The sequence below is a fragment of the Molothrus aeneus genome, chromosome 16, assembly GCF_037042795.1.
Source record: "Molothrus aeneus isolate 106 chromosome 16, BPBGC_Maene_1.0, whole genome shotgun sequence".
NCBI classification, from domain to species: domain Eukaryota; kingdom Metazoa; phylum Chordata; class Aves; order Passeriformes; family Icteridae; genus Molothrus; species Molothrus aeneus.
Genome location: NC_089661.1, coordinates 12,583,026 through 12,609,532, shown reverse-complemented (window position 1 = coordinate 12,609,532; position 26,507 = coordinate 12,583,026). Strand labels below are relative to the sequence as shown.

General features: G+C 39.8%; 1 protein-coding gene across 1 annotated transcript in view; it reads right to left on the bottom strand.

Annotated features, from left to right (window-relative positions):
- The window catches only part of SDK1 (sidekick cell adhesion molecule 1), a 382,240-nt gene that overhangs the window by 242,038 nt on the left and 113,695 nt on the right, over nt 1-26,507 (bottom strand). Inside the window, exon 4 of the mRNA XM_066560719.1 lies at nt 23,302-23,449. Within this exon, the coding sequence (XP_066416816.1) occupies nt 23,302-23,449 (148 nt within the window). The remainder of the gene's footprint in view (nt 1-23,301; nt 23,450-26,507) is intronic.

Below are 26,507 nucleotides of genomic sequence, written 5' to 3'. Positions count from 1 at the left end.
CTTTCTCAAATTATGTGGAGTTACTGTGTTTATTTTAAACCACCTCTGGTTATGCAGATCTCAAAAATGTCATTTCATGCATCGCCATATTTGCACTGTCACCCTGATCCTTCTGTGTTTACAGTTCCAGTTCCAATGGGACAGTTCACAAATCTCTCAGCATACAGACAGATGATCAGAAGTGTCAAATTACTGCAGCTTAGAGAGTGTCCATGAGTCACCTGAGCCATGGCAGCTGACTCTGTGTATCCTCTTAATCTGCTCAATTTACCGAGCAAATCATATAAACTGATTTATCTTCAAGGTTGTCACCAAAGGCTTATAATTATGTATAAAAAAATAATTTAAGCTACATATTATAGTCTGCAACTGGAGTGAGGAAAGAACAAATGCATAATTACTAAATCTCACAACACCCTTTAGATTCTATTTTAGCTTTCTAACAAGGACCACCCTCCTTCTAGAGTTGTGGCTTTGTTCTCCCCTAGAAGGGAACTGTGGTCATAATTTTGGATTCAGAACTGCTAATATTAAGATGAAAGCTTTCCAATAACTTCTCCAAAGCTAGAGAGCACAGAAGCAGGAGTGCTGCTGCTTCTGGGATGGGGGCAAAGCGAGGAGCAGAGCACTGGGCACTGCTGACCCTGCTTGGGAGCCAGTAAGAGATGAAAGTCAAGGCAGGTCACGGAACAGGACATCCCAAAGGCTGCAGAGAAGCCACTGAAGTCCAGCAGCCCTTGATTTCGTCATAGTGTCACACACCATCTGCAGTGTGAAGTGAGGTTAAGCCAACAGCTCTTGACAAGAGTTTCTCAAGGTCTGCCCTGCGCCTCTGGCTGCACAAATTATCTTGAGCCTGAGATGTCACCATCCTGAGAGGCCTCTGTGTCTAGCTCACAGAGAGCTCCAGGATCAGCCAGGAGCTCAACGACAGGAGGAGGGAAGAGAAGCTTCAGTAAAGACACAGACTGGGTTTTCACCTTTTTGCTTTAACACAAAAGCTCACATTCTGGAGACCAAGCTGATGAGCACAGCCCAGAGCTCACAGCTGCTCTCTGCTTTGGACCAACTCACTGCACACTGAAGGATCCAAACCCATGGATGGAAAGCACTTCTGGGGAAACTGGGGAGCCTGACAGGAAGGCTGGAACATCCCTGCTCAGGTACCATGATGATGATAAGTCTTACAAAGGTACTCTGTTCCTCTTTTGACTTAGCTGGGGGAAAAAAGCAGCTCAGGAAACCAAAAAAGCTGTAGAAAGGTTCGTGGCAAAACCAAAATAGACCAGGAAACTCCCAGGCAAGTTGGGCCTTTGCCACTTCTCCTGGGCTGGCTACTGCAAATATGATCTAATCCATGGAAAGGCCTCTTGAAAGAAAAGCCAATTTATGGATCATGGCTTTAAAATGGGCAGGGGAAGACGGACTGAAGAAATGATGGATGAAAAGATGAAGAGAAAAAATGTGGAAGGTAAAGGAAAACAGATATGTAAGAATCAATAAGGAAATAGTAAATATATAATAAGGCTAGGAAAAAGGTGGAGACTACTAAAAATATAATTATCAGCACTGGAAATTAATCCTAGTATTTTTTGCTGCACTTTTCAATATTTTCCACTTCTTTAAGTCTTCATGATCTTCATCATCTTTCATTCTAATTCTGGGCTTTTCTCCTTAAAAGCCAATGAAGCCTTGCAAACAGATTTCATCTTTTTAACTGGATGAGAAATACATCTCCAATCTTTCTTAAGTGGTTGCTTGCTTTCAGTTCTTTATTCCTTTACTCCTATGACACTCTCCTTGAAGGACTTTTCTGTATTAGAAGGCACTGAATGACAATTAATTTAGTGCACTTATCACATTTGTACTGGCTAGATACTCTCCAGATTCCTGAGCAGGGATAATTCTCCTCTCAACAAAGGCAGATCCAGTATTTTTGGTGCAACAGTAAGAAGAAGTTATTTAATAAGTGAAAGTTCTTCCCAGGAGATTAAAATGAATACCATGAAGAATTGGTTGAGATGGCACATGGCTACAAAATTTTATTTGAAGTTCTGTTTTCCCTCAGCACTATAATTCTGTGTGACAATTTGAGCATGAATCCGACTGTAATGCAAACACTTATAATGATTAAAGTATTTAGATGAAAAGTCTTCCTAATTTAACAGACATTTTTGACATGAAGAGAAGGCGTAGAAATCTGCAGTTGGTGTTTAAGGGGAAAAAATGTGAATATATCTCAAAATCTTCATTTCCTGGTCACCACACTCTTGAACTGTTCACATTTTCAATGGCTATTTGGACAAATTAAAGCCAAATTTTCTATTACAGTTTTAAATAGTGACCTTATACTTTCTGCCACTGTAAAACAAAGTCTAATGCGATTTGCTGTGTTCCCTGTTTAGTGATTCTGATTATACATTAGATCTGTGCACAGGAACAAACAGCAGTCAGATAAAATCAATGCAGCAACAAGATTCCTGTTTAAATGAAAAGCATCTCAACTCTGCTTTGCCATGCAAACAATCACTGAGTGGTACTTTTTCTCAATGTCTACTTATGATGCAAGAGAAAATGGGAAAATCGATGCCCTTCAACGGAGGGAGCATCGGTGTCTCTCTGCAACCACAGCAGAGAGAACCCATTCCTGTTCCTTATCACAGCCATGACACTCTTGTAGAGCTTAAAAAACACATTCCCAGCAATGTCAGTCAGCAGAGGAAACCTCTTTAGTGATCCTTCACTGGGAAAGAGGTTATAAAGCTTTTCACAAACGGTTCTTATGTTCTACGCGCAGACCGAGAAAAATCTCCCAGGGTATTGATTGGTTTATTCTATCAGAAAGCAAAAAAGTAAAAGTATATAAATATAAAACCCCCCGATAACAGCAAAATTCACTGGAAATGTTACTTTTTGGAAAAAAACCCTGTGATTTCTTTGAGTTTGATCATACAATTAATCCTTTTCTAATAAAAGAATAATTTTACCCTGATCAATCAAAGGTACTCACAAGATATTAGAGATTTGGAGAAGGGTAGAAGTAAAGTTGCTCAAGATATTTCATTCTAAATAAGTTTATCCAAAAAATCTTACACTGGGGCTTAACAGAAGCTACACAATGTACACATTTGCCACTGATGGTAATTATATCCTGCTGTACATCTTACTGATCTTGACTACATTTGTAAATGAATGGTGTAAGCCAATCCATTTATCTCTGAAGTCATTAACTACTTAAGACTGTTCAGAAAGCTACTGAGAGAGGGTTGCTAAGATTAAAAATAGAATGGTTTAATGTAATTTTCAACGTCAGTATCGAGCATAAAAACACTGAATGAAGGGTTAATTTGCACAAGGAAAGAAAGCCAAATAAGAGATGACACTTGGGCTATGAGACCATCTTCAGGCTGTGGAAAAAAAATTGAATATACTTTCTCATAGCCCTAAGAAGAGCTTACAGCTGAAATGTCTTGTCTAATCTTATTGTTTATTTATAATCTGCATTTATTATCCTCTTTGCTTTTATTTTGCAGCTAACATCCTCCTGCAGGACCCTATTTGTCTCCAGATGTTGATCAGTGTACATTCTTTTTGCTAAATGTCTTCTGGATCTAAAGCCTCTTTCATACTGAGATTTGGTAATCAAACCCTTTTCTATCTTCCCTGCTTGGGTGAAGCCTCCTCCTGCAGGAACAAGAACTGACACTCACTGGAGTTACATATCATGTGAGCACGTGCTGTTGAATTTTTCTGTATGAGATTTTGGAAATATGCTATATTGTAATATGCTGGCTGGGAAGAAAAGCCAGAAAATTAGAGTTCATTCCACTCTCTTCCTTAGTGTGGTGGAAGTGCACTCTAAGGCAGCCTCCATTTGATGTTTTATGAAATTGGATTTTGACTGCTGTAATTTCAGACACGTAATTACAATTACAAGCTCTGTTTTTAAAGAAACTCTCATTCAGTCACACTGTCCAAAAGGCTTCCTCCTGAGGAAAGCAGTAAATACAACATTGCCCAGAATTTTTTACCTAATAATATCTTAGATATCTTTGCTATTTAGGATGGAAAATAATCATCAGGCACGGAAGTATTCACAGAATCCCAGAATGGTCTGGGTTGGAAGAGACTCTAAGGATCTTTCAGTTCCACCCCCTGCCATGGCAGGGACACCTTCCCCTGTCCCAGGTTGCTCCAAGCCCCGTCCAGCCTGGCCTTGGACACTTCCAGGGATCCAGGGGCAGCCACAGCTGCTCTGGGCACCCTGTGTCAGGGTCCCATCACCCTCACAAGGAGGAATTTCTTCCTTATATTCACTCTAACCCTGCCCTCTGTCAGTGGGAAGCCATTCCCCTTTCTCCTGCCACTCCAGGCCCTTATCCAAAGTCCTTCTCCAGCACTCTTGGAGCCCCTTTAGGCACTGGAAGGAGCTCTAAGGTCTCTCTGGAGCCTCCTCTTCTCCAGGCTGGATGCTCCCTGCCCTTGGAGCATCTTTGTGGCCTCCTCTGGACTCTCTCCAGCATCTCCACGTCCTCCCCATGGTGGAACCCCCGGGCTGGAGGCAGCTTTGCAGGTGAGGTCTCACCTGAGCAGAGCAGAGAGGCAGAACCCCCCTCAGCCTGAGGGGCAGGCTGGTTTTGATGCAGTTTTACAAGTATTCAATAAATTCCTCCAAAGAAAAATGCCATTTTGTTTAGTTTTACGTTCCCATCTGCTCTTCCCTGACCGAGCAAGAAAGCTTCAGGGCTGACCTTCAAATAACCCAGGGAACTGCTGAAGTTTGAAATACCTTCAAGAGAAGAAGTTGATGAACTGTGTTTTAACCCAGGAAAATATCCCATGCCAAACATGGCTGCTCAGTGCCTCTTTTGATGATCCATGAGTTATTGCCATGGATTGATGCACAGCTAATCCCCCTCCTGAGGAAAGTGTCTTCACAACACATTAAACCTTAATCAGCTCACAGCAGTGATCAGGGGCAGATTGGGAAAATGCTTCAGCCCATGCACAGTGGAGTAAAAGAGTTCAGGACATTTCTGCCACTTTTATCAGCAAAGGCTCAGAATTTTTGTCAACTCAGTAAATTTGCTTAGAGATTTCAAGGCGTTTCTGTATCAGCAAAAGCCACAACGTGTAAGTAGTTCTATTAGGAACATCTGCAGAGGGATGGGTGAATCCTAACCCTGAGAAAAGGCTGGTGTTTCGTGATGAAGGGACAATTTATTTCAGGTATAAAATATTCAGGTATAAGCATGCCCACATCACAAATGCACAGCTGTATCTGTTAGGAGACACCCTCAGTGTAACACCCAGGGAACCTTTTCTAATTTAGTCCTTTGTGGAGCAGCCCAGAAGCAAAGATGTAAGAAATAAGAGAAATAAGAGAAGAATAGCTTGCCCTCTTTCTGGATCAAGTTTAGAGAGTCCAATGATAACCCTGCAGGTTCCTACAAAAAGTTTTTCTTTCTTTGTTTGCTATCCAGAACTCCTGGACTCAAACACTCTACCAAAAAAGTGCCACCTCTTTGTCATTAAATTGCTGGCCAAGTTTGGGTTTATTTCCTGCTTTGTCGGTGCCCAAGGTACAGACAATCCTTTTGGTTTTCTGCAATAATCCTCATGCAGTCTATGCTAAAGAAATAAAATGTATGATTACATAAAGGTGCATTATAATTTTAATAATATTTAATGACAGAAAAGAAAAAAAACCCAAGGTAAATTGATGGAGGCTGACAACATCAGCAGGTTCAAAGGAGAATTAGACAAACTCACAGACAGCAAGTCTGTAAGCAAATACTAGAAGAACTGACAGGAATAAACCCTCCAGCATTCCTAACCCAAAAATTCTGGATGCTGGAGCAGAAAAAGGGACAACAACTGCCTGCTCTCCCTGAGGAGCATCTCATTTTCCTGGTGGTAGGACAGAATGTTTGGCTCAATGGGCCATTAGTCTGAGCCAATAGGGCATTTCTGATGTTCTAAGGGAAAACCTAATTTATCCCTTCTAAAAGCCAATTAGACACCATAAAAGACAGATATTATTATCAAGTTAGGACAATCTGTAAATGGAGATTCCAAGCTAGCAGCAGTCAGAGAAATGTAACTGGTGTTAATTGAATACTAATTATAGGTGCAATTATTCTGGATTACACTGAACAGTGAGACAGTGAGTTAGAAGTTGGTGTTCAGTGCAAGTCCCTCATTGAAAATTCAAAGTAAAATGACTGCTTTCCCCTGTATCATTTTACACTTATTTTTCTTCAGCTTTTCCTTCTGCATGATCCAAGTTTATGTGCAAAACTCCCCTCCCATAATCTGTATTTTGAGGACAATTACCAACATGCAGAGGTGGAGAACTGGTCCCTTTATGCCCTGTAGTGTTCCAATGCAGGAAACACAACAGATGTGGGCACGTGGGGAAATGGGATTTATATCATCCTACTTCAGGTAATATTTTACAGAATTATCTGAAATACATCCCCAAGTTCCCAATTCATCATTCAGAAAGGGTCAAAATCTGTAATTTCTGGGGTTGTGCAAACAGCATCATCAAGGGCCAGAAGAGCAGAGCACTGGAGGCCTTAGAACAGCAGCTCAGATCCTGGAGCAGCAGGGCAACATAATTTGAATTCCATTATATGAATCTAAGCCAGCAAATTTCTAAAAATCATCTACAAAAGGTAAAATGCTGATTTATGCAGCAAATTATGAAATCGTACAATCCATGTATTACAAGTGAGAGAGAAAAAGGGAAAGAAAAGCAGAAACAGTGAAGGAAGGAAAAAAGAATATATTTGGTATTATAAAATTCTTCATATTTCTACTGTTCAAGACTTCTATTTTTCTGATTCATTGAAGTTGTTTTAGAGGACAGTATTGTCTTAACTAAATTTCTATGCCTGACAATCCAAATGGGATTTCACCAGAGAAAATATTATCCTTTGCAAATCTTATTGCTACTTATGCTAATTTCTTTCTTAAGTTTAAACTGGGACAACATCAGGTCAATCTATAACACAGCTACCCTGGAATTAATGTTGCATTTGTCAATTTAGCCACTTTTTCATGGGTTTCATTGATCTGTCTTTGTTTCAGTGGCTTTATTAAAAGAAAAAAAAATCCTTAGATCATAGAATGTGGCATTATCATAGCAAAAAGGAAAATAGTTTCCTACCTGTTGAGTGCTACAGAGGAGGTCAGGAATGCAAACAAGAAATAGATGCTTCAGAGAGGTTTTAAGCCAAACAATTCAGACAAGATTTTCAAACAGCTGCTTCCTCATTTCTGCTTCAGTAAAGCAATAGCAGAAATAATGAATCCAGTAAAACAGTTTCAGGAGTGACATTGTGTGATTGGTCAGAGGAAAAGCTCCCTAAACAGCCAAGAATAAACGTGGGTATTGTTTTCTGTGCTGGCACCCATCAGCTTGGGGCTGGACCAAGGGAGACTTAGGGGGAGTTAATTTACCTGGTACAGCCCTGGGCCAGCAGCAAAAACCTCCCAGTGACAGCAACACGTGCTCTGTGCAAGCAATGCCAACATTAGGCAGGAGAGTCAGGAAAGGAAGAGAGAAAAAATACCCCAGTCTTTCCATTATTTCCAAAGTCTATCTGATGAGCTGAATCTGCATAGTCAAAACCAGAGCTCAGGCAGAAGCAAATCAGTAAGTGACACTCTCAGGATTTAAAGCAGGATGAATTTACCATTTTTTGCTGCTGCAGTGCCAACAGAGCCGTTCAGTTCCTCTGCCCAGGAGTGATGGCCCCGAATGAGATTCCCATTCCAGTCATTCTTTTTGTTTCTTTAAGGACTGGCATTCTAGCAGTCACATAAGCCTTTGGATTTCACTAGGCTCTGAAAGATTTGTTAAAAACCAACATTTTCAGCACATTTTCTAAGTGTGTTAAAGGACCCATCAGCTGGGTCCTTTAACACACTTAGAATCAATTAGCAGGTAGGGCTTCTATTTATTCCATACTATTGTGTGGGTTCTCCCTCTCCACCTAACTAACTCCATAGTGTTTTTTTCTAAATACAGAACCCTTGTGTCTAAATAAGTATCTAACAATAGGTCCATACCTGATTTAGCTCAAATTTGCTACAATTTAAAGCTTTTGCACTGCCCAACACCTTGCAATGCAGTCAGCTATTAGTTAAGCCAGAAATTTCTCCATCAGAGCCACCAGTTGGCAATTTTCAGAGAGGAAACCTCTTTCCAGACAATTCAGGGGCACAGCTTGAGATTCTCAGACCATTTCTGTGGAACAGCTGAAGCACAGCAAAGTAGGTCAAGCATCATCCATCCCCCCAAGGTTTGGCAGGAAGCTCCCCAGGTGAGAGCTCCAACACGAGACCAAAGCCACACCTCAGACTGACCCACTCGAGGATCCCTCTAGGATGTGCTTCCTCACAAAAAACTCCTGTCAAGGTTCCACAGGAGCTCAGGGCCTGCACAAATGGAACAGCAGCACTTCCTTGTTGTTGTACTTTACATCTCCTCCAAACACTCTGTTATTCCCTCCGAAGGCGGTAATTGAAAGTTATAAGTCATAAAAACTGATTTATTCTTGCTGAAGGACTGTTTAAAATGATCTGAACTAACTGAAATTTAAAGTTTAAAAATCACATCAATAGTTCTACCCTCAACATTTATTTAAAAGAGGTTTCGAAGAGAGCAATATGATATAATTTAGAAATGAATTCAACAGTTGTTTTTACTCCCTCCGAGAGCAGTTATTGCCTGTCAGATAATTAAGTGACTATGCCAGTGACAGAATACACAAAGCAGCAGGGAGCACAGGAAAATACTGAAGCTTCTTGCAGTCCATGAGCTTCCAGGGAGAACAACCTGTCTAACATATTAGAGAGAGAGAGAATTAAAAGACATGATCAGAAAAACAAGAAATCACCATGGAAACGCTCTATCAGTGTATTTCACTCTGGGTGTGATCAATTCAGATGATTCTCAGGAAATTTTATGACACATTGCAAAACATACCGTAACACTCTATCTCACATAAACATTTATTTAAAATCTGTAAGTCAACTAAAAATAATAATATACCTCGAGCAGCTACACTGAGCTCATGGAGCTTCATTCCTCACTGAAGATTCACATCAAAAATCCAACTACTCTATTCAAGCCAGACTAATGTGTATGTGCAACTCTAGACACCTCTGAAATTTGTTTACTTCAATTATGAGACACTTCTGAAAAAGAAAAGAAGATACCAGGTTCTTGTTCATCTCTAGACAGGAAAAAAGTGAATAGGAAGTCTTGGATTGTTGAATTTTGATTCTGAAACAAATGTCATCGTTCTAAATATCCAGATTCCTCAAAACACACAAGATGTTTAACACTGCAAGCACAAAGCCCTGTGAGATGCAGAACCAGCCTTAGCAGGTGGATTTTGGACACAATCAGGGTGGGAATCCCAGTACAGGCAGTCCCTAAACTGTCCTGAGCAGCCCTGTGCCCACAGGGTGGGTCAGGCCAGGCATGGCCATGTCCTTGGGATTTCTAGGGCTGGGGGGAGACAGACAGACACACAGACATGTGGCACAGGCAGCTCCAGGTTTTCCTCATTGTCTCGCACTTCAGGGCAACTTCAAGAGAGGCTATTTCTTCAGTTTCTTATGGTATTATTTGCTTCTATATTCTGTAAATCAATTTATTGATTTGTTTTAATCTATTCCTGAAAATTCTGAAGAAATTTTGTGAAGAAAAAGAGAAAACCTTCAGAAACTTAGGCTGAAACACCAGAAACTGAAATTGAAACCCCAGCACAAAAGTTTTTGTGTGAGCAAAGCTAAGAACACACCAAGTGCTTTTCAAGAGAAGAGGAGGTTCCCCTAATCCTGCCAGGGGACAAAAGCAGGCACAGAATCCTAAATCCCAACACCACCCTAATGTGGCCACCTCAGCCACCAGCAGTGTCTGCACATGGCCATGTCCTGCTGTTGAGGTATCTGAGAACAAGGGTATTTTTTGAAGGAACATATGGTTTCTGACAGAAGTGGAGGTGTTTCCTCAGAGGTGAGCTGCTGTTGTAGCACCTGGGATGAATTCCTCTGCTCAGAATACACAATTAACCAGCAAATTTGGGTCCTGTGACTGCTTGCTGCAAGGCTCCACACATCAAGAACATTTTTCTGGAAGCTTCCAATTACCATGGAATTCTTCTTGGAGTTTTTTTTTTTTGTTCCACTGATTAAAGATAATCACGAGAAGAAAACTAAGGCTACTAATTGTTGAAATTGTAAGGGAATATATTGAGATGATTATCGACTTAATGAAGCTGGCATTGAAATACATTTTCCTGATCTGCTTACTCTGTGTACTGTCTCCTAACTGGATAATACTCTGTGATTTACTCAGCCTCAGTAAATAACAGACTGATCTCTCTTGTTTGCAAATGACAGCAAACATAGTTCCAGGAAAAATCATAAAACAAACAAGCACAACATGTAATGCAAGTATCAACCATTTTGGCCTCCATGGAAATAGGCTTCATAGAGAAATGCTTGTTTCAACATACTTCAACTTGATGCCAATTTGTAATTACAAATCTCATTCTGAGCTATTTTACTAATTAAAAATAATATGGGGTGAAAATCTTATATTAATGTCTTTTTTCTAGTACAAGTCCACACAGATTGAGTAACAAAGATAAGTTATGTTCATCTTCTGTGGAGGAAAAGCTAAAATTATCAATGAAAGCAGTCCAGCCCTTCCCCTAAATTCAGTCAAGGTTGTTATCCCTGAACAAATTTTTCAAAGTATTTTTTTTATTATTTGCTTTTATTTACTCAGTGCATTGAGAATAACCCTTTTTGCCACAGAAGGAGCACAGAGAGAAAACGTTGGGTTTGATTTCCTCCCTCATTCTACCACGACTATTCAAAATTCTGTCTGTGAACATCTACTCTTCTACTACACAAATATATTCCAGCTTCACCTCTCATCTTCCCATTACAAATCCTCCTTTCCAAGCACTGGAAATTTTGCAGCATCCATCTCAAGCCAATTCCGGTCCCGTGATGGAGAGAAGATCACCCTTGCAAGGGAAAGCAGCCCTAGTTCTGCACTGGGAGGGTTCCCAGGGTGAGGATGACGTGTGAATCCAAAGCATTTCCAAGTGTCTCCCAGAGTTCATCAGGCAGCTGTGATCTTATGATCCAACTAACCAGGATTATTTGTTCTTTAAACAAACTAAATGTAGCAGAAATTACTCTTGTGGGACAAATGATCTGTCCATAACAAACACAGATGACGTAAAAAATTAATGTTGTTCTTCATTTCCACAGTGTACACAGAAGAAATTAACTCTTGAGTTCCATAGATGATCAGTCTGTAGCAATTCTTGGCATAAATTTAAAATTAATTATGTTCTAAATGCTGTACACATATTAACTAATTAACCTCACAAAATGTGAAATAGATTTGTAGGCATTAGCATATGCCCTGAAGCATGAGATTTCATTACCTTTACCATTATTTCAGCTTTCAGAAAGATAAGTGTGCACAGTAACACAGAACGATCCAAAGGAAAAAGGTGGTTTCCTGCAGCCAGAGCATTTGATTTGAAATTCTTCCAGGAGCTGAAAAATTCCAAAGCTCCAGTGCAAACACAGAAATGAACCTTTATGTAAATCCACCAAACACATCACTGGTACAACTCATGGTAAAAATCCCCAGACAAACCAAAACCCAAAGCTCAATTTCCTTTTGTCATTCGTGATGCAGACCCTGTGCTGGATTTGGAAAGAATAAGATGAGCCACTTACACAGGGAAATGACTCAGGACAATTCTGATGTAAACCAGAGGGTAAGCAGATCTTCTGTGAATCTCTGGAATGGTTAAAAGATTAAAGCACAAGGAGCTTCTTAAGTGTGACTCTATTAAAGGAGTAGGAAGCGTTGGAACAGAATGTCAAAGGGAGAGGGTACACCTTCAAAGCTCCCTCAATGAACTCAAAGATGTAAATTTAAAAAACTTATTAAAATACTAGATTTTATATTAGCATTTATAAAGCACAAGCTCAGGGTCCTTTTCATAATTCTGGTAAATCCCTTTTACAGTTTAATAAAAAAGAGATTCGACATTTGCATTTGAGGAACGACCCAATGGATTTTTTCTTTTACAATATCTGCATGGTAGTTAAAACTGCAACCTTGTGGAAAGTACTTTGATGTTATACAAAGAGAGGTTTTATTACTACGTTATTTCAGAGGTGTAAATGAAGTATTAGGAAATTAAAAAGTTTAAATTATTGGGAAATCACCTGGCAGCTTGTTGGGTAGCTTGGATCTGTCGTTGTGCTGATTCTTTTCCCTGGTGCAGGTGCTCTTTACCGTTACAGAAAGTTACAGAAAATCTGAAGGGCACCAATAGAACATGTTGTCTTTGCTCCTGTGTAGAGCAATCCATCTGTGCCACCTCAAACAAACCTATCAAATGAGCAAAAATGTGCTGTGTTTGATGAAAATGAGTATTTTACTACAGAAATGATGAAAATTCACATCTACCAGTCACAGGATGTGTTAGAGCAGATTAAGGGAATATCCCATGGGGTGCAGCAGGTTTCAGGGGAACTGACAGCACTCAGACACCCCACAATTCACTGACAGAAACCTCCCAGCAAGGAAAAGAGAGCTCTGAAAGCTGATCCTCAATCAGAAATTTTCCTACTGATGAAACAATTTTGCTTAAATAATTCAAAAATTCAGGCATGATGTCCAGATCCTTTATCCATCCAGCATCACCTTCAAGGTCTCACCAGAAAAAGCAAAGTGTGTTTTACACACTCAGTTTTCTACTTTATGCTCAGTATTTTTTTCCACTCAGGAATTGTTTCATGTACAAAAGTGGCTTCCCAAAGAGACAAGAGGATGACAACCTTTATGAATCTTGATTAGTGAACCTTTCAGCACCATAAAGTCTTTTATTTAGTGAAATTAGCACTGACAGCTATGGATTAGAAGCTATCAGACATTCTAATATTAAAGAGACACTTCTCTTTATTTCTCTGGAACAAGAAGATTTTTCCACCTCCCTGTTTTTATTAAATTATGAGTGGCATGTTAGCTTATTTGTTGTGCTGAAATATTTCTTTAAATCAACATACAATAAATACCTATTTACAGGATTCCTTCAAGGTATTTTCACTGCTTCTTCTAAAATAAATTAAAAATTCTTGAAAATAAATCAATTTACTCTTCAAATAGTGGTGTTAAAACCAGAGTTGAGTGTAGCCAGTACTAGATCTAGATCCCAGCAAAGCAACTGTGCAATATTCTCTGCTCTTGCTGTGCACCCTCAGCCATTTCTTCCCAGTTATTGATCATCCCCTCATGCATCAGGTTTTTAATTACATGAGTGCAGAAAAATCCATCTGTGTGAAAATATAGGTTGAATTGTTCATAATTATGCTAAATGTGAATAAATTATTGATAAAGACTCTGACACAAAGATGTGAGGGTAGATATTTTCTTTAGAAAGTGGCTTTTGTGGTAAATACTGCACCAGTGATTACATGATCTGAGATCAGCCCTGTGAAAGCACAGAAAGAAGCAAGAACTGAGAATTTTCAAGGCACTTCCACTAAACCTCCTCCCAGGTTAGATGTGGGACAGAAAGAGTCACAACCAAAGATACAAAGGCTCACTAGATTTGCAGCAAAATCAGAAATTCTTTTCTTGGGGGGTCAGCCAGGGAACTGATTAAACAAATTTATAAAACAAATAATTTATTAAACAAATTAATTCCCTTAATTGATCTGAACTTAACCAAGATCCAGTGATTTAGCAGCTGCCAAGCAGAGATAGGCAGTAGATTTTCCAGATTCCGCAGTAGCTTTATGAGATGTTTCATGTTAGTGGAAACTCCTTAGAGATCATGTGGGAGCCTGGAAAAATCAGCATTTCTCCCCTTGCACCTCAGCACTAGATGAAGCATGCAACAGTTCCCCCTCTCCCCCAATTTTACAAGACAAATAATCTGGAATTTAATTCCAGCATGCTTATTAGTAAATATGATCTATTTTGCCCCAAAATGCTTCCTTGTAAGCCAGCTTTCCCTGTGATGATAAAATCAGTATCAGAACATGGCAGAAGATGAAGGTTGTTTGTTTGATACAAGGTCTGTGAGTAGAACAGTTTTTCAAGATTTGAGATTTGTCTTAAATGGCTGCCTCACTCTGAACCAAAATGATGCCAAACTCCAAAATAATGATTCCCACTCTGAAGCACTTGGAAAAAAAGTAAAAATGCTGATACATATTCATATCAACACTATAATCAATTAGTTGCCCAGTTACCCCTTTTGATACTGAAATATCTACAGCAAAACAACATTTTCAAATCCACACTGCTACTCCTTGCTGATTTGATCAATGGGGTTTAAAAATGGTGGTGAAATAGCAGGAATTAGGAGAATTTGAGCTCTGGAGCAAAAGGATGAGCTGTAGAAGGATGAGCTGGGCTTGGGGAAATGGTTATTCTGGGGCAAAAGGTATTGAGGAAATCAGACTTTGGAAAACAGAAACTTTGGGATAAGATTACCAAGGGAAAATGCTGCACCTGAAAAATGGGAGCCTCCAGGTGTTTTTAGCCCCTCAAGGCAGGGCATTTTTCCTTTTTTTTCTTTTTTTTTGCCACAGTCCTGGTTAAATCACTAGTCAAGACATTGCATGGAAACATCCAATATTGAATGCATATGATGGAAATTACTGATATTTCCCTCTTCCCCATCATAATATTTCTGCTAAGTTGTGAAAAATATGAATAAAGACATAAATGCATTAAAATGAAATGTATATAGAATTTTTAAGTGCATTATGAGGTTGTTGCAGCAATATCTGTTGGGTAAACAGAAAATGCAGCTGTCTAACAACAGCCATTGAAATGTGTAAGTATCCCAATAAACTCTGCTTCTTGTGGCTGCTGAGGCCAGTTTCAGTTCCCATGGAAACAGATGATGGATTGCCAAAAATGAGATTTGATGTTTTAGAATAATCGGTGATTTGAACTAGTGATTACTATGAAAGTATTGCAGCCCTCTTGCAGTCAGGAGGTTTTATGCATGGAGGAGGGAAGGAACACATGGCAGCTGGCAGGCAGCAGCAGAGTTGTTAAAATTCTTGCAAATGGTTGTGGTTGCTGAATGACAACAGCAAATGCAGTTTCTTGAAAAATCCTCGAGTAAAATCTAGCAAAACCCCATTTTATAAAGTGAATAGGCTTTGAGGTTTTAGAAAAAAATACAAGAAATACTGTAGTACAGCCCTTAGGTGCAATGCTTTCAAGTGCTTTTCCTAAATAAGGTCTCCTTTAGACCTCAATTCTGGGAATTCAAGGAGCCAGACACATACAAGCTTGAAATTGCTGGATATTTGTTCTCCTGTTAGTTCTCAATGACACATTAGGTCCTGATTCTTGAAATAAGCCACAACAAAGAGAAATAAAATGCTGACAATGTTCAGTTTTCCAGAGACTGCAGGGGACTTCCTGGGGGACACAGGACTGGCATGGATCAGTGGCAGTACAAGGAGTTTGCTGTGAGTTTGGGTTGAGAAACTCAGCAAGAATTTTTTGGGGAAGAAACTAAAGAAAAGTGAGGGCCACACTGCTGGGACATTGACACTCCTGGGAGGTGAGGGAAGGAAGAAATTCCCTCCAGCATTTCCACTCCTTATCCACTCCCTTTGCTCTGCTATTATGAAAAGCAGGCTGATCCATTCCACTCTTTCCCACTCGAGTGGCAGGAATTTAGAGAGAAAAGCAAAGAGGGAACTTAGAGAGAAAAGCAAAGAGAGTGAAGCTGAGCAAGCTGTGCTCACCCCAATAAACATTTTCCTTGTCTAAGAATTGGTCCTTTCATGTAAAACAAGGGATCTGTGTAATACATAAAAACAGCCACAGGTGTGTATTAAGAAACAAAAGGTAGCACTAACAAGCAGCAGATAAATAGTTTTCACACAAATTTTGGCAGAATTTGACTGTTTTCTCACTTCTAATTCCAAGATGCCTTTGCAAAGTTTCACCAGAGCCAAAAATGGCTCCTCTCACATGGATGAGCCTGACCCATGGAAGAGCAGACAGCACGTTTGCAATGGGATTAAATTCATTTGGAACCTGTTGGGGGAAGGCCAAGCACAGAGCAGCTCCACTCCCCTCTCTGGGCACCCAGGATAAGGCACAGGCTGCCAGCTCCTGCCTCTCCCTGCAGCACTAATTAATGCAAACCTGCTTCACTTTTGCTCCCATGTAGCAAATTCTTTAAATTCAAGTTGAATACTGTTAACAAAGTAGACTTGATGCAAATCAACCACAAAAGCCACAATATATCCCCAGAGTGCCAGGTTCTGTGGTTTTGGGTTTTTTTTTTCTTTCCTCCTGAATCACACAGCAGTTTTCACTATAAAAGTAAATCTGCCAAAATGAAAGGCTTTTAAAGTATTCCACATAAACCTGTATCTTAAAGCTACAAACTTATATGTCTTAGCACCTTTTCACATCACATAAAAATCCACTGGAATCACGAGGCAAGACAGAATTTGTCCTTTCCTGCATAGAAAGAAAATTAACAATCCTTTGTAGTACAGAGCCAGAAGTACTGACAGATACCTTTTACTTCAGTCAGTTTTGATTAATAAAAGTTGATTGGTAAACATAAGACATTACCTTTTGCTATATTTGATAAATCACCAGCATTTTGCATCTATTTCCATAAAAGTAGAGATATGTGAGGGGCCACAGGAGATAAATTGTTCTCAGGGATTTGTGAACAATTGCCACTTTTTAAGCATAAAGCAATAGTTTTCTTTTGCGTATTTGCTCTTAAGAATGACTGCGACACTTTTAAATAGTCTTATCTTGGCTGCATATTAAAATATTTCCATTTGTAGCCAGAGTAGTTCAAAGATTGACAGAAAAATGGTTTTCCACAAAAGCACATTAGTTATTAAAGGATTATATTCATGATTTGTCCCTAATAGCATCTTTAGTTCCTATTAGAAAATGCAGCAGATGCAAAAAGTGAGCCTCCAAATATGATGACAACAAGTCTTCATATTTACCCACCTCTAGATTGAGGATGTTTTTTTTAAATAATATATAATTCACTTTCAAAGAGTAATGCTATTAACACTTCTTTCACAGTCCATATTTTCTTTCTCAAAGTACATTTGTCCCCAGAAAGCAACAAACTCATAAATCAATTTCACTGCTAGCTGTGATAAGTAAATCATACTTAGAGCAAAAAAGGTTTCCTTCCAGTGACACTTCCATTGCCTTTGTTTTACAAATTCCAAATCTATGATTAATAAGGGTAGTAGCACATAAAATTATTTTGTTCCTTATATGTGATTATCATAGGAAAAACAATATCCAACAGTCAGATTTTCCTCCTAGACAGTGATCTTTGAAGTTTTATTGAAATTTACAGCTGCTGGAGATTGTCCTGGAAGATACTGTGAGCAGCCGAGGCCCATTAAGGCACAATATTAGTTCCAAGCTTCCACTTTTTTCTAGCAAAGATATGGATTTTACACTGCTACTGTAATGGCAGCAACTTCCCCTGGCTTATGAAAAAAACATACATTACAAAACCCTCTGTGGTTTGTGGTCCAAATTTGTAATGAAACATATTGGTCAAATCCCAAAATGTGCCTCTCATCTCATCAGCTCGAGTGCCTCTCCTGGGAAGAATCCCCTTCCAAATGAGCCTTGCTAAAAGGCATTTTCTTTGGCAGCAACGTTTTCTTCCTGCTGTCCCTGTCCCGCCTCTTAGGGCTGTGGGGCTGCCACCCACCCTGCACTCAGCATCCTGTGGTCCCCAGGTGCCACCTCAGTTTCCTCCCCCTCCGTCAAACCAAACAGCAACAATCACCCCAGGAAGATGAGAGTCTGAATAAATTAATTTCTGACACATATGTTTGAAACCTGTGGCAAACAAATGATGTGCAGAGAGGAAAGCAGTGAGGCTGGATCCAGACAAGTCAAACAGCTTTGGGAAATAATGCTGGGATTTGCTTCCCTGGGGTGCTGCTGTTTCCCTCTGCTGAGCACGGTGATGGCCACAGCAGCCCTGACAGACAATGATGCTCACACAACCCCTGACAGTGCCAGGACTCCTCAAACTGAGCACTCCAAGAGATGATGGGAGATTTCCCTACAGTCCTTCATAGCCATACAGGCCTTGGGGACAACACTGAAACTATTGGAAGATGATTCCTGGTGCTGCCTGAAGCTACTCAGTGCAGAAGTTTGGTTAAATAAATTAATTACAGAGTGGTGGTGATGAATTTTAGCTCAAGGGAAAAATTTAATTCTACCAAATATTCTTCTTTTTCAGGTACTGACCTTAATGTGGAGCCTGTGAAAGGTACATACAGATAAACCCAATATTATAGGGATTTTTCACATCTTATTGGTGAGAGGTGTCATTCCACGATATTACCAGACAGGAGATCTGCAAATTTTATTTTTTAAATTATTGCTCAGCCAATACATTGCAGAGTTGACAGTCTCTGATTTTATTGTTCAGTAATGATAATCATCATGATCTTAATGAAAGTATTATCCAGTGTATGTGAAAAGTAATTATGTGCAACTGGCTTAAGTTGTATGACAGGCTGGTATTTGCTGAGAGATGCTCTGTGCCACTAGAACTGCTCACAGAAAAATGAAGTAATGTTTGTTTTAAAGTGAAAAATAGACACATGGCACATTAAGTCAGCTGCTATCATCAAAGCAAAACCTAATCTAATGCTATTATCAGCCCCAGATTTGATGTATTATTCTTAGATACTCTAATTTTTCTCATATTTTAAAGCCTACTTAGCTACAACTACTTTTTTTTTTTTTGAGGCTGCCATTAATACACTTACAATTTTACTTTAACAAATGTTGAATAAATTTGCACCAGCTTTGCCTATTTGCAAAGCATTGTGAGTGCTCAAAACCACAGCAAGTCATGAGAGAGTTGCTTGTGCTTAATGTGTTTTAATTTCCAAGATCTGCCAACAACTTCAGTCTCTAAGAGTTAATAATGACCAAATCCATCCAGTAATGAATTGATGTGAGTGCAAAACACAGACATTAACCCATGTGTACCTGCAGGCAGTGCAATCCAGCATTCCTGCCTAGGGAGATGAAGTGCAGCCTTTTGGTTCCTCAGGAGTTAGTGAAGTGACTAAATGTCCATCCTGCTGAAAGGGACACCCCAGGAGTGCCTTTATACACCAAAAATGAACTTTCCTGTTTTGTGTCAGACATAATTCCGCTGTCAAAAGACATGAGTTAATATTCATCTAACTGCAGCTTACATGGGGAAGAGCAGTTTCACTGTAAGGAAGTTAATGAAGACAGTAATAACATCTGCATAGAAGTTTTCTTCTTAAAGAAAGTGAATTAAATGAATTGATGGCTGGAATGAACCTTTTCTCTGAAAAAAGCTTCACTCAGAGAAAGGTAAAAAACCCTCTAAGAGTACCAAGAATTTAATTCCTCAATGCCACAAGTGAAAGGCAATTGTAGACCTTGATGGTGCTACTGTCCTTTGTGCCTCTCCAAGGTACTGTTTGTGCTCGTGTAAAGAAAGTTAAATATTCTTTGCTTTTAAGCCTGATGAAGTACAGGCAGGCAAGTCAAGCAGAATACTTGATATCCCAGAGTAGCAATTTCTTTTGATGCAGTCACCTTTAGAGAGCTGCTAGTTTTGGTAAGATGTGCAGGGAAACAGGCAAAATCATCCCATCAGTCAAGACCCTGGATAACAGTGCAGCTGTAACTCCACATTTCTCTGCTGGTGTGTCTGGAAATGAATCTGTCTGGGTGTAATGTGAAGTCTCTCCTAGAACTTCTTGGGGAATATAGAATAATAACAAACACCTCAAACCCTAATTCTTGTCCTTGCTCATTTTCTCTTGTTCTTGATCTTTTAGTCTCCTCTCCAATTCTCCACTTCATGCTTTTCTAGCACGTACAGAGCTTCATTCTGTTCTAGAAACACCTCTTGAAAACACCAAGCTGAGGCTCTGGTGACAGAGAATGCATAAAAGCCAAAATGGATGTACACCCACACTGCACTAAGCAAGGAGGGGACAACAGTGACTTTTAGGACTTAAATTTTTAAACACACACCATCATGTCCCACTGACTCTGCTGCACATTTGTTAGTTGCCTTAAGTCATAAACTATAACAACAACCCCAGGAGTATGTGCAGGCCATTTGCTGCACATTTATGTATTATACAGGGATTTGTTGACTTTACATGCCCACTCATTTAGGAGCAACTTGTCATCCCATTTCTGTTTTTATCTGGAGGCTTTAACAAAATATTACCAGCACCATGAGGATAGGTACTAATATGTTGTTACCTGCTGAAAATTCCACTTCGAGTAACACCAGCAGTTAAATTAAATAGAGTGTGCAGTTTGAAAAAGAATTGCCTGTGTCCCAAAGGAAACTTTCTCCCAGAAAATGTCACAGCCACGCACACTCTCAGAGCAGGATCTAAAAAAAGGTGAAAGCAAAGCTATTCACTGATCTTTTCTCCCCACAACCCTGAACAGCTGACAAGGGCACACAGTGGTAGGACAAGAGGGGATAGTTTTAAACTGCAAGAGGGTGGATATAGGGAAGAAATCTTTCCTGATGAGAGTGGTGAGGCCCTGGCACAGGTTTCCCAGAGATGCTGAAGAGCTGGCAGGGCCCCTCCCCATAAGTGTCCTAAATACTGGTACACATTGAAGGAGAAATACATCAGCATTTAGCACCTTAAACCTGCCTAGGAAAGCCTTACTGCAGAGCCAGTTAAATGACATTCCTTGAAACATCTCAAGAATTTCTTATTTTTTATTCTCAGAATTAGTATTACTTTTGATCTTTAGTACTTCTCACCTAAGGACAACTGTTCCCACACCAGTGAGATGAATCCATGCACACAAACATGAGGATCTTTTTTATGGCACAAAAATGGTGTAGTGTTAAGGACATGTAAATTAAAGCTTTTGCCTGAGTAAGACTTTACCAACTATTTGAATGAATTTCACCATAACCACCACTGTTCTCTCTATTTTTAGCACTGTTTATGTCCTCACTCCTCATGCACCACAGCAATGTCACTCCTAGAAGTCATTATTACAGCTGACACATGAAATTATGGCTGATTGATTCAACCAAATCATTGTAAGCTTGTTTAAGAGCATTAAAAAAGCTTTGTATTGATTTAGCAATAGAAGGTACTTTTAATCAGATTAAAGAGCATCGTACAAGGTGGTTGTATCCATTTCCCTGATCAGTTTAGCAGGAGATCCAGTGAGATTGATGCATCAGCCTAACTGGATCACTGGCTAAACTGATCAGGGAAATTGATCCCTCCAGGTGCACAAAAAGCATGTGAAATGCACAACTTGCTTCACAGGTAAGAAACCGTTCCCATAAGATATTTCTCCATTTCTCACAGTTTTATATGCATCCTCTCCATGTCTCAGCTTCCCTGTATTTTATAGGGCTGCCATATTTACTTCCCAAATTTCATGGACAGCAAGATGTGAGTGGATGCTCTCTGGTTTTTCCAGTATTTTGAGACCTATTGCACACAGAGTGCTCTGATGATTGGTGTGTGTACCATAAATCTGTCACCTCCTGAACGTATCAGACTCACTATGCACCATCTATCAAACTTCCAAGTAGGCTCACACTTCCAGCATGGGCATTTCAGCTGCAGAAGTACTCAGAGATTCCTACACAGGCCAGACAAATGTCCTCAAGTGTCCCTTTTAGACAAAATTTCTGACCAGGGAAATGGAATTTATATGGAAACCTTGAGGTGTATTTCAGCCCTACTGTAGCCAGTGTTGCAGTTCTCACAGTTAGAGGTGATTTTACCCCAGCAATCCCAAAGGGGTAAGAGCAAGAGGAAAGCACAGCAGGTGAAAATCAGGATCTTTGTATTAACAAATACATGACATACACAGGTCTACTTGCAATTTTCCCAAACTGTAAGAGAACTCAGGCAAACCACAGTGTCAAGCCCTGCAGGCTTGGCTTGGTCACTCTGCTCTGTTCCCTGTAAGGGTTCCCAGGAAACTCTCAGGTATCAGGAAAACAAGGCCTTGCTGCTATCTGCAAATTCCTGATCTGTGTATTCTCAGCATCGACAACACAAAATTTGTAATGTGGCACAAGTGGGGGAAGTAGATCCTTAATGGTTAATAACTCAGGATTTGTCACTTAGCTCTCTTCAGGAGATTGCCCAGGAACCCATTGTTTCATCTTCCAGCTGTTTCCCATCAAATTGCTATTAAATTATTCATAAATTATTACATTGTTTCTTCACATCCTTGCAATACTAATTTTAACAGTTTCAAATCTACTCTAATACCAGCATTCAGATTTCAAAAAGGCAAATAGCAGTAAAATACACTGTACAGGTTAGAAAATTCAAATTTAAGAGAAGTTTTCCCTCTCTAATATGAACTCTAAAGCACTTCTGTAACACAGCAATATCCCATCACCATAATTTGCTAGCACATCTATCCCTTTGAACACATGAAAATGTAATGCACAGTTAAAAACTAACTAGCAACATCCCTGGCATTTCAACAGCTTTCCAATAAATGAGACAAGATTTAATCCACATTTTTTAATGTTACAGCCAAGCCCTTCAGTCTCTGAATGAAACTGTGCAGATAAAAACATGGGCTGGCTTCATAACTGTTTCAGAAAAGGATAAATGAGCACACCTTGAGATAATAACTAATCAAAATGCAAGTAGTGTGTCATTAGGGGTGAGCTGCTAATTAGTAAAAAATAAATTAAATTGTCATTGCTGGCTAAAAAATAATGAAAAGAAAAAGCAATATCTAGAAATTTATCGTGAGGAAAATAGTACTAAGCATAACTGTAACAAACCCCACAGATTCTATTTTTAAAAGAAAAAAAACTCAGAATTCATTAAGTTAGTGCACTCAAGTAAACATAATTGAAAGATGAACATTCCTTTTTCCAAAATGTATCATGGAAATGAATAGCGTGAAGGAAGCTCAGACATTCTGCACATCCAGCCCCTTATGCTGCACCAGGACCATTAAAACCACATGAATTATTTTGTCAAACTGCTTCAGAAGTTCAGAGACAGTCTTAAAATAGTAATTTATCTCAAACTTAGTATGAACACGACTACTTTATTCTCTTTAAACCTTAATTAGTGTACTTAAAATGTAAGCTGTGTTATCAAATATAATTAATCATATTTTAGGGTGGGTGTATTTTGAGCTTTACACTGACTCACATTCTGCTGCTTGGTATAATCTTGTGCCCGTCTCTAAACCAAGTCACTTGGGGCCTCGGGTGGCTGAGGATGTGTGGGAAGTTCAGAACAGCAGCTTGTCCTTCAGTCACTGTTTTTCTCTGGTCTGTGTCCATGAAATCTCCCATGTCTGCAAAAAATAATAAAAAAAATAATTAAAAGAGAAGTTTTGCCTTTCTCTCCATTTCTTTTCAGGAGACAGAGAAATCACCATGTTTCCCACTGTGGAGGGATAGAATGTAAGAAAATAAAGATAGAAGAATAAGAATAAGAGTAAGAGTAAGAAGAAGAGGAAGAAGAGGAAGGAGAAGGAGAAGAAGAAGAAGAAGAAGAAGAAGAGCTGAGGAGCTGCCCACTGAGAAGATACGGGACTTTCGCAACAAGATGACAACATCCCACCAACCACTGGCACTGATAATACTCATGGGACACTATGGATCATGGGACAGTTTGGAATTTGGGGATTTTGGTTTATAGAGGCAGATGAGGAAACTCCAGTGCTGCTGGTGCACACAGGCAGAACATCCATGAGCAGCCCTGCATGGCTCCTGTGTTTTTAGGCAGTAACTGAGGGGTTTTATTCAAAATGACATTTTAATGGAGGTTTGATTGCTTTGGTTGGAGGCTTTTTCAGACAAATTCTTAACAATAAAAAAGAAACTCCTGCAATTCAAAGGGATGCTCGTGGTGTAAATAAACGTGTCCATTTTTTGGTGATCATTTTGTTTTTTTATCCACAGCTACACAAGCAGACAAGCAGCTCTTCCACTGCAGCCAGGCCAACAGAGTCAGACCCAGGCAAGGATCCCAGAATGATCCTGGAATCCCAGTGTCATGCTGGGGGCTGTCAGCTCTCCTGGCACAACATTTCAAGGCCAATAGTGCATCCCTAGTGTTGGAGAGCAGCTTTTAACAAAAGTTCTAATGGAAGAAATGATGCTACCCTTGCAGAACCCCTGCCTCTGAGGGTTTTATTTCACAGGCAAGTTCAGGTATCTGGGGAGACCTTGGAGAAATTCAGTGAGTGTTTTTTTCTTGTTTTTCCATTGCATTTTTTACTGCATTCTTATCCACTAAAATGAACAGGGCTGCAGGCTCTTACTTCTTCACCCTCCAAAGAATTTCTCTGCATTTTAATTTGATTTAAACTAGGAAACTGACACACATACAACAGAGAACTATTCCAGCTTCTATCACTGAATTCCCTTCTTTTTTTAAGGACAATAGGGTTCTCTACAAGTTCTGTGCTGCAGAGAGGGATGCAAAGGACACAGAAAAGAAATGACTACTATCAGGTCTGTGAATGGCAGGAGATGAGAAGAGACAGAACAAGAGCAGAGATTTAAAACACATGGTATTTTAAAGAAGCTTTAATCATCTTTGTGATTTTCAAGTTATTTATTCAGACATAATCAGCATTGTACTTCCTCTGCTGCTCCAGATTCCTTACAACTGTAATCAGATCAGCTACTTGAAAAGAAATTTCAAACTGCGGAGGTGGATCTAATTAACTTCACTGTCGTGTGATTATTTTAGTTTTCACAATACAGGAGTTTTTAAGCCCATCCTGTAATTAAGATTTACTCAGCAGTTTTCTCACAAATATCTGTTCCCATTCAGTTAAGTAATATGTTAGCATGTGTTGAAATATTTTTTAAATTATTTAACAAGTTCCCTGCTACTTCAGCTATCTAGGACATGGGAAATACCTCAGATCTTTCTCAGCGCCATTATAATTACACCTTTCAATTTTTCACTAGAGATCTTGAGTTGAAGTGTATTGGGAAGCATCCTCTACTCACTGGCAAAACTAGGTAATTTCCTGTGAATCCTTCTGAGTTAAAAGACTAACATTTCAATCCCCACAAGTTTTGATGAGTGGCTAAGATGGTTTTAGGAACCCCTTGGAATGTTCCTTTCTGATATGTTTTGAAGAACCAAAAAACAATATATGATAAAATATCAGGAACTTCACTACATCCACACAGCTTAAATCAATTAATTTATATAAAACCATTAAAACACAGAAAACAATCACATGGCAGCAGTAGTTACCCTGAGTGAAGGGGAAAGAGGATGTTTAAAACTTGTAGAGCACTTTAATCTGCAGGAATAAAGTGCAAATGTGACTGGCAATTTCACTACAGAAGCCATTGATGTCACAAAGGCTCAAGACCAAAGGTCTTCCAAGTCACAGAGGGTCTGGTTTGCTCTGCCTCCGTCTTTATCAGTGAAAAGAACTGAATAAATGAGTTAATACATAGACTGCTTAATTCAGACAGATTTAAGAGAGACTCTTTTAGCCTCCTTCAGCAATCCAGATCAAGAAATTAAATGGGAGGAAAACTAAAACTGAAGAAAAGTTGCACTTCTTACTCTCTCCAGAACAGCCAAACACACACAAACCAGCCTGGAGAGACAAAACTCTGCACTGCCAAACTTCCCCCCCTTCAGAGGGGAATAAAGTTGTCATTTCAGGAGACAGAATTTTTCAGCCACAGCAGCATCAGGGAAAAGCATTCCTGTGTCTGCTTCTCACTATTGTTCCCACCAGGACTTCCTGAGGAATTGCTCCCTGCACTGTGCCAGTGCAACTGCTTGCACAGCTGGGCAGGGAGGAGTTGGGAGACAACTTTAACAGCCCAACAAAAGAACTGTTGCTCTTTTAGAAATTTTGGAGCTGTCTCCTAGCCCACAGCTGCTCAAACACATTCTCCTGCTGAGCCTAAAGGGCAGTGAGCTCCACTGCAATCCAGGAGTGGGAATGATCATTGGGATGCAGGAAGAAATGGGCACATTTTTCCCTGGGACTGCTACCAAAGCCTTGGTCGCCTGAAACCACACCTGGAGATGCAACTCCAGAGGAATCCAGGCTCCTCCAAAGGCTCAGTGCTGCTCAAGAAGAGGAACCTCACCCTCCCCTTTCCCTCTAAACCCCCTGCTTGCCCCACACCTCACTGCAAAGTTCTGTTCACTCACAGCAGCTTGCAGTAGATCCTCTGTGACCTGACAGAATTCACTAAATTTTCAGAGGAGTATTTGGAAAAATACTTGCAAGGGTCTGAGCCAGGTCAGAGTGAGCCCATGGTCAGCAGACAGCAGGGGCACAAGGGCTGGCAGAGGTCAGGGAAGGAAAACCCCATTTTAGCAGCAGTTTATTTTTACTTTAGCTCCCAGCAGCTCTGAAA